The sequence below is a fragment of the Falco rusticolus genome, chromosome 4, assembly GCF_015220075.1.
Source record: "Falco rusticolus isolate bFalRus1 chromosome 4, bFalRus1.pri, whole genome shotgun sequence".
Taxonomy (NCBI): Eukaryota; Metazoa; Chordata; class Aves; order Falconiformes; family Falconidae; genus Falco; species Falco rusticolus.
In genome coordinates this window covers 59,363,760-59,372,306 of record NC_051190.1, presented here as the reverse complement: position 1 = coordinate 59,372,306, position 8,547 = coordinate 59,363,760, and the positions used below count along the sequence as shown (strand labels likewise).

The 8,547-nt window shown below is 51.1% G+C and overlaps 1 protein-coding gene across 1 annotated transcript; it reads right to left on the bottom strand.

The window, feature by feature from the left end:
* Positions 1–4,941: 4,941 nt before the first annotated feature.
* HTR5A (5-hydroxytryptamine receptor 5A) lies at positions 4,942–7,157 on the bottom strand. The gene is made up of 2 exons (XM_037387025.1): positions 6,420–7,157; positions 4,942–5,463 (listed from the first exon to the last, which is right to left on the bottom strand). Exons 1-2 carry the CDS (start codon positions 7,155–7,157, stop codon positions 5,131–5,133), a joined length of 1,071 nt encoding a protein of 356 aa, XP_037242922.1. The 3' UTR covers positions 4,942–5,130.
* Positions 7,158–8,547: the final 1,390 nt, after the last annotated feature.

Genomic DNA, 8,547 nt, shown 5'->3' with positions numbered 1-8,547 from the left:
CTGCTGAAACTGTTAGACAGAGAAACAAGAGCAATGCACTGGAGGATCCAGAGAAAGAGCCCATCTGTCTTGCTTTTTAGGATGATTAGGGAAAGTATTTGACTTGGCCAGCATGGGAAATTTCATGGCTGAGAGAATGGCAATGCCAAGGCTGGCTGCCTGGCAGCGGCATGGAGAGGGGGAAAGCAAAAAGGCAATGAACTGAAATCATAGCCTCTCCTCCAGTGACCAGAATAAAATCCACAGCCGGTCACAGCCTGTGCACAGGTAAGAAATACGTCTTCTTGTCCCCAAAATGCTGAACAGTCCCATACGTTCAGCTCCTGATGCACCCTGACGTTGCCATGCCTCCCTGCCTGCAACATGGGTCCCATCCCACTGCTCCTGGGTGCACGCACAGCTTTCCCTCCTGCCAGGCTAAAATGCCCCCGTTCTGTTTGCATCCTCATTTCTCTGTACCAGTGACTTCATTTGCTGTATTTACACCTTTCCCAGTCCATGAGTCATTAGCAAATATTGGACAGTCTGAACCTCGTATTGGTTTCTTCTTCACTTTTTCATGGAAGTGTTGAGAGTTGTCAAATCAGATTCATTACTGAGGAGTGAATACTTTATATCACCATCAGCAACGAACCATGCGCCGCAATCAAAGACAGACATCAATGTGATTTATATTAATTATATTTATTTCCTGTAATTTTTTATTCATTGAGTCTTTTATCAGCTGTTACACATTTTTGCCAAGGATCAGTTTCAAGCTGCAAATCAGTAACAGTATTAGCCTTACAAACACTTGGCTTTCCCAGTTTGCCCTTTTAAAATCCTGGCACAACTTCTGCTCTCTTCCAGTCTTCTGCCACTTCCTCAGCACTTCAGTATTACTGAAAATAATGATGATTTAAAGAGCTCTTTGGCCACCTCTTAAATTTGATAAATATGCTGGTAGTTGCATGATGTTCAGCCGGGGAGGGTAGTGGTGGGGATGAAGATTTTGCCATGGATGTTTCACCCCACTATAACCATGTGGAGCATTGATGGTGCCCGTATCATGCTCACCGTGACTTCGCTGACTGCTGTACCAATGCAGGTAAAACAAGGGATGCAAGATTCAAACAGTGATGAGCCCCTCACCAGCAAAGCACCTCAAATCACTGCATGGCAAAAATCACATTGACACTTTGTCAGTCGTGCCTCACTGCAGCAATCGCTGGAACTAATAGTCATTAATTACCTTTGTCAGGTGAAATTTCTCTAATTGCCTGCAACTTTACTTCCAGCAAACTCCCACTTCCAGCTGCCGCTGCCAGTTTAAAGGCCATGTCTCCGAGTGGTAATTTTTAGGAAAAGTCCAGGAAAATTAACAAGGGTTGAAGTCATGCGTGGCCCACCTCTGGGCACGCAGGATCGGTGCGTGTCCTGGAGTCACCTGCCTGCCCTGCCTGCATCGAGAAGAAAGGTCAGCGGGATGGGGGTGGAGGAGGAAGGTGGTTAGCCAACCTGTCATGTAATTCAAGGCCATTCTTTTGTGACCTTTTCTTCTCCTTAAAAAATGAAGGAAACACGGTAGCAGACTGCCTGCAGAGCTGCTGCTCCTTGAACCTTGACAATATGCATTCAGCATTGCGAGGAGGCATTCAGCAGGCAGCTTCCAGCACCCGCCGTCATTGCCCTAGCTATCAAGCTCCCATACAGATGTTCATTGAACTGTCAGAGCATCGAGAGGAAAATAAATTAATTGTAAGTGGAAGAAGGTTACTTAAATATTTTCTGCAAGTATTATATAGCCATAAAATTGCATAGGAAACTCAGTAATAATGGGTAATGATGTTCTTCCGAGGAATTAATAGAAGCCCAATTTATAATGCTGCTCGGCATTCAAACCAGCGTGTTCCATCTTCCTGGTACATGATAAACATTTACTAATTAATCCTCACAAAGCCTCAGTGAGGCAGATCTCTTCACACCACTGGTTCTGTTTTATAAATGGGAACAAGAAGGTACAAGATAGATCCTTTGAAGCCGGGGTTGTATATGTCTTCAAACATGATTTGGGTCTCTGGGACCCCACTCAGCATCTGTGTTTGAATGCTGAGAGGTTTGTAAAAGGCATCAGAGCCAGGACTGGAAGTCAAGGTTTCTTTGTGCCCCTTCACTGTGCTTGGACCATCGTGGCATGTTTCAGTATGATTCTTCAGCACAATTTCCAGAATCTTTTCCCTGCATGGTCATATTACATTGCAGAAATGGTACTTAGGAGAAAAATCAGTGGTCTTAAGTTTCAAGCAAGAGCTGCAGGAATTGGCCCCTAATGTAGCTGCTAATTATGTTGAGATTCAAAAGAACAAAACTTATGACCAACTGGAAGCTGTTATTTGCAGAAGATCAATATGGATTGTATGCGATGTGAGCTGTCAAATGTGGATGTAATTAACACCAGGATGGTGGACTGCACATGACTACAGACAAATTAGAATTATCCAGTGCTGTTTTAAAATTCTCTCCTGTCTCCCTGTCACCGTTTAAGGCATAGCATGAATAAACACAGGGTGTAATGAAAGGGAGCTTCATCCCAGCACCGAGCCGCAGCAGAAGTAGGGGTATTCCCCATAGATTTCAGTTTAATTTTTGTCTGCTTACACAGGATACTAATTTGAGTTTGCAGTTGATTCCACAGCCTGTGCAAGGATCCCACACAACACAGATAGAGAATCTGCAATACTCATCAGAGAGCAAATAAAAATGGGATGGACACAGCCGGGACTGAAACAAGGTTGTGTAGACAGGATGTTATGTGTGGAAACGGGGAGCTGAAGTCCAACTTCCCAGTTAATCCATGCTTTACTGTTTAATGCGTTGCCGTGGTGGCCTAACAAGTTGTCTCCTACTTTCAGGCACCACCAAGCTTAGCTGAAGGTCTGGCTTGGACAAGGAAGCATTTTTTCCAACTCATTTTTGGCTAAAGAGCCCTTGACATAACAAAAGTCAGTTTCTGAAAAGAAAAACTCTACATCAGTGATGGACTGTCCAGAGGAAGCAATGCAACCTTTACATCCAGTAAAAAAAGAAGCAGCTCAGGAGTTTATTATCATTTTTGAAACATCAGAGATGTCACTGGTAATACTTTAAAACATGTAACAAAGAAAGAAAATGCTCTTTACTAGCTGTAGAGAGACTGGTCCACTGTTAGTGCAGATCAGACACTCTTTCAGGGGAGTTAGAAGATTGCTCCCATCCCACCCATCTTCTCTTTGAATTAATTAACATTAAAACTATGCTTTTACAAGACAAGACATGCTAGATAAAATTCTGATTTGCCTGAAATCACTGAGAATTTGTCCATTGCTTTCAACGAGGGCAGGATTTCACCTAACATTTCTAACAGGCTTTTATAAAATAGTGTGGAAAAAGATCTCAAGGGCCATCCTGTTCCTCTTGCTGCAAGGCAGGATCAGCCACATCTACGTCAGTCCTGACACATGTTTGTCTAACTGGTCCTGAAAGAGCTGCGACACTTGATAGCACTTTGAGCTCTGCTTCCATTTTCACCTGTCCCAAGATATAAAAAGGACTTTTATAACCAACTCTACCAGGATTTTTGACTGGTTCAGAGGACCAGTGATAGTTTTAACACCTGATGTCTCATGAGCTAAGTATAGGAAATAATCCTGCCCACCCCCAGGGAACTTTCTCATGATTTATTTATGTTTTTCCCTTTTATCTCTTCTCTTTGAGATATCTGACATGAAATCATGTCAATCTGATTCCTATCTCATCTTTTTCTCCACTATTTCAGTTCTGGTCTGATTTCAGTGTCTGCCCCCTAAGAACTGATAGTTAAAACTAATGCTTTTCTTTATCTGAAGGACTGTCAATCTTCCAGCGGTGCAGTATAAAGTGCACAGTTCTAATTCTAGGAGTGAAATGCCAAGGACTATAATTTTGTTGGCAACATGGAAAGGTGGGGAGGCAACAGAGCGATAACGACCAGGCAGGACTGCAGCCTTAGCGGGGAGGCGCAGAAGGACAGGTCGGCAAAAGAAGAAATATTTCAGCCCAGTCTTTGCGGAAGAGCAGCTCTAAGGTTTTGTTATGCTTCCAGAATGAAACATCACTGGTCGTTAGCTGCCCTTTGCCTGCGACCCAGTGCTCACAGAAACAAAGTGGGGTCTTTGCTTTGGTTTCAAGAAGACCTGAATCGCATTCAGAAATAGTAAAACACAGCTCCTCATTGACGGGCAATTTGAAATACACTCCTTGCACCCCCTGCAAACCACAGGAAACCCGCCCCAACAGCTGCTCAAAATACATTTATGGTTTAGAATGGGAACCACAGACACAAAGATTAACATTTACAACTGATATTTCTGGAAGTAAAGGTCTGAGCCAGATGCTGACACATAGCAGTTGGAGAACAAGAGGTGTATTTCCCATGCATTCTCTCTCATTCCAGGGTACACCATGCATTAAGCTTTCACAATAAATATTTTTTTAAAAACTTGCTACATGGAATCCAATATCAAATAGCACAATTAATTATTGATAAAGCATGTGAGAAAACGCTTTGTACTTGGAGTCTGCTCTTAGCCCTTACTGAGGGTTTTATTCCCCAAATACAAATGCTTAACAGTCTCTACCAGGGAAAGACAAGACAAACAGCTTTTTCAACCAAGCCATAAAATATCTAGTTTCATACATAGTCACAAAACCTCCTGACATTAAAGGATCCCAGTTTTGCACGTGGGACAAAGTCAATTAATGCTGTGAGATACTAGCAGTGGCCAAGCCAGAGTTTCAAACATGACTTTTTTGCCAGAAGACTCCTCTGCACCATTGCTGCCACCAAACAGAATGTCACTAGGGAGGTGGGAGGAAAGCGGTGGTGCACTGGAGGAAGAATGCTGTGCTGCTGGCCAGAGAAACTCTTACATGCTGTTTGCAGGAAAAATAGCAACTGACTTAGAGGCTGGAGAGTCTGCGTAGAAACCGGGACTGTTGCTGGGACATACGACCCGTGGGGATGCGTCTTTAGCATCACCTCGGTACCTGTGGCTTTGAACTTCCTCAGGAATTTGGTAGGATTCATTGGGAGTTGAAATCAGCTTCCTGGGGCAGTGGGAAAGCTTTTTCTGCTCAGTGCTGTCTAAAGAATAGGTTCCTGAAGGCATTGTTGTAGTTTTTGTTGAAAGCAGTGTAGATGAGTGGATTAAAAAAGGAATTTGAATAGCCTAGCCATAGAAAAATACTCTTCCAAATGGGTGGGATGTCACAGGAGCAGAGGGGGTTGATGAGCTCTGTGATGAAGAAGGGGATCCAGCAGAGCACAAAGACCCCGATAAGGATGCCCACCATGAGGGCAGCTTTCTTTTCCTTCTGCTCTCTCCACGTGTCTCCCTCCGTCTGGAACGTAACGGTGGCGTGACGGACAGTGAAGACCATCTGCGGCTGCTGGGCAGCTTCTTTTACCTGCCAAACAGAAACACAAGTTGCACCATATGTGCCTCAGTCAGCTGATCCCACACAGCAGGTACGTGACCAAACTATGCAAGTGATGGCTAGAGCTCACGTGGGAACGCAGACCACCCACGTCACTAATTGAGGGGAGGGTGGCTGTATGACCCTCTTCTGGGTAGCAGAGACTATTTTTAAGTGAGGCTAGAAACTAAAGAGAGTAAGTGACATCCGGGCACGTGGAACTGCTCACACAGTGTTGCAGTAAGATCATTTCCCCATTTACGATCAGATCAGTCAAACAGGCACACACCCACACGCCATGCACAAAAGTCTCCTTGCTTTCTCTGAACCCATTGACTTTAAGAGTCCTTGGTAGGAGAGGTGAGAAAATGAGCATGCATTTCCTTCCTCCCCCCCAAGAAGTCTTTACAGTGCACAGTCACCGTGCCTGGGATGAACCGACACGATGCAGCCACGAATAGAAAGGATTTACAAGGATGTTCTGCAGGTGTTGCCTTCTGTGTGGGTAAATTCACAGCCTCCCCAAAGCCACAGCTGCCTGCCAGGTTCCCGTCCCCAGCAGGAGATGGGATCCCATCCATTCCCACCCCCACATGCCTCCCCACGGGAGGAACGGTGACCCCTTACTCACGCTCACCAGCACTGATTCAGCATTCCACGGGGGGACATCTGTGAATCACCGCACGCCCACGTGGAGCTCAGGCTCGGAATCTGGCCCAAAGTTGCTTTAGCTACACCTTACGCGCTCTCAGCTGGGGACTCGGAAGGAGTCAGAAGACTGGGCTTGCATGCTTTGCAGTCAACTTTCCCTTGAAAGCCTCCAGGATTCACAGGGCTTTGGCGGGATGCTGTTTGCTCACACGCTTTAGCTCTGAGTTTCCCCCACTGCTGCAGGGTTTGGCTGCTGCCAGCAGTTGACTAGAGCAAAATACAACAAGCTGACCTACCTCCAGGGCTTCTGGTGCAATGGGGGTGATGGAGTTACTCTTCCGTGATCCAATTCGAAACTTGGCGGCCTTGTAGATCTTCCAGTACACAAAGAGCACCACGCAGAGGGGCAGGTAGAAGGCGCCAAAGGTGGAGAAGATGGTGTAGGAAGGCTCCTGGCTGACTTGGCACTCCTCGCTGTCCTCTGAGTAAGTCTCTCCCCAACCAAAGAGCAGCGGGGCCAAGGAGATGAAGGCAGAGAGCGCCCAGGTGAGGGCAATCATGATGTTGGAGATGCGGCGCCGGATGCGGAGCGTGTACTCCAGGTGGCGGGTGATGGACCAGTAGCGGTCGAGGGCGATGGCTGTGACGTTCCAGATGCTGGCGGTGCAGCACAGGACGTCAAAGGAGATCCACACCTGGCAGAGCGACCGGCCCAGCCGCCACCGCCGCCCGGACAGCTCGCGTACCAGGCTGAGGGGCATGACGAGGGCCGCCACCATCACGTCGGAGATGGCCATGGAGGCCACCAGATTGTGGGGCACGCGGTGGAAAGTGCGCACGCGGAGGATGGTGGCCAGGACCAGCCCGTTCCAGAGGAACGTGGCCACCACCAGCATGGCCAACAGGGTGAGGACCAGCACGCTGAAGACGGAGAGCTGCGCCCGGCCGCCGTCCGGGCTACCGGAGGACCCACTCCGGTTGCCGGTGTCCGGCGGCATCTCGGCGAGGCAGCTGAGGTTGAGCGGGCGCTCCATGCGCCGGGCACCCCGGGCACCCCGGGCACCCCGGGCGCCCCGGGCCGCGGCGGCGGGGCTGGGCGCTGCGCACTGCCGGGGCGGCGGGGCTGGGGGGGGGGCGGAGCGCCGCCCTACCGCGGGCGCGGAGGGTCCGCGGCAGCCCCGAGAGGCGCCGGGCGCGGCGGCTGCTGTCTGCCCGCCGCCGGGGTCTTCATCCCCGGGAGGAAGAGCCCTGCGTCAGCCTGACGGCAGCCCCCGGCCCGCCCCGGCGCGCCAGCCCCGGCGGGCGGGAGGCGGCGGCTCCGCGGGCGCGGCGGGGTGCGCGGCTGCGGAGCGGGGCGGCGCTGGCGCTGGCGCTGGCGGCGGAGCGGCTGTCCCTGCGGAGGAGCCGGCGCTGGCGGCTGGCGGGGCTCGGGGCGGGCAGGTGAGTCCCCCCCGCCGTGCGCGGGTGCGGAGCGAGCGGCCTCTCGGCGGGCAGCGGCGCGGGGCTGGCGGTGGGTGCTTAGTCATTTCGGTGCGCGGATCGGCCCCGGGAGCCGGCGCCGGTCGGAGCGGGGCGAGAGCAGCCCGCACCCCGCACCCCGCACCCCGCGGGGGCAGCCCCGGCTCCGCCCGCACCGCTCCGGCTCGGGGCGGCTTCGCCCCCCGCGGGGCGCATCCCCGTCAGGCGCAGAAAGTTCGCATCCCTGGGCGGCTGCGCCCGGGCTCGCCTGAAGGGGTGTTGGTGGGGTGTCACGGGCACCCTACAGCTCCCATACATGCTGGAGCCTGTGTCCAGCCGACCCGTCAGCGATGCGGGTTGCTCCGTGCGGGGGGGGGGATGTGGCAGGGGATTACGTCTTTGGGAACTTCCTCACTGGCGTTTCCTAACTTCCTAACGATTGGCGGGCCTTCGGTTGGGAAGAATCCATCGCTTGGCTGTTGTTACTAATGGTTAAATTGACAACGTGAACCGTTACTGACAGGTTGGAGCGTTTCGCCGGGTGTTACCTGTCTGTTGTGATGGGAGGTGGGATTCTGGGCCTCGCAGCGGCAGGCAGGATTTAAACCCAGCGAGCAGGTTTCCCCATGCACCTGCACCGTGCAGGGATGCCAGCTCCAGCCAGCGAGCCTGGGGTGGCATCCAGGCAGGGCTGTGTCGGTGCTGGCACCCAGCTTCTCCGGACGGTCCCTGGATAACGGTCCCAAAGAGCTTTTCAGTCAGAGCTGACACGTGATGTAAGAAGCTGGCAGGCGCTGGCATGGGGCTGGTAGGCTGCATCTTGGGGGGAGGAGGAGGGAAGGAAGGGCAACAGCCGTGAGAATTGGTGATGGTGACACTTGGTGAACAGCACTTTCAGGGAGTTGGGGGTGCACCTGGTGCACACCGTGCTCGTGGGGTACAGGGGGTAAAGCCACACCGGTGCTT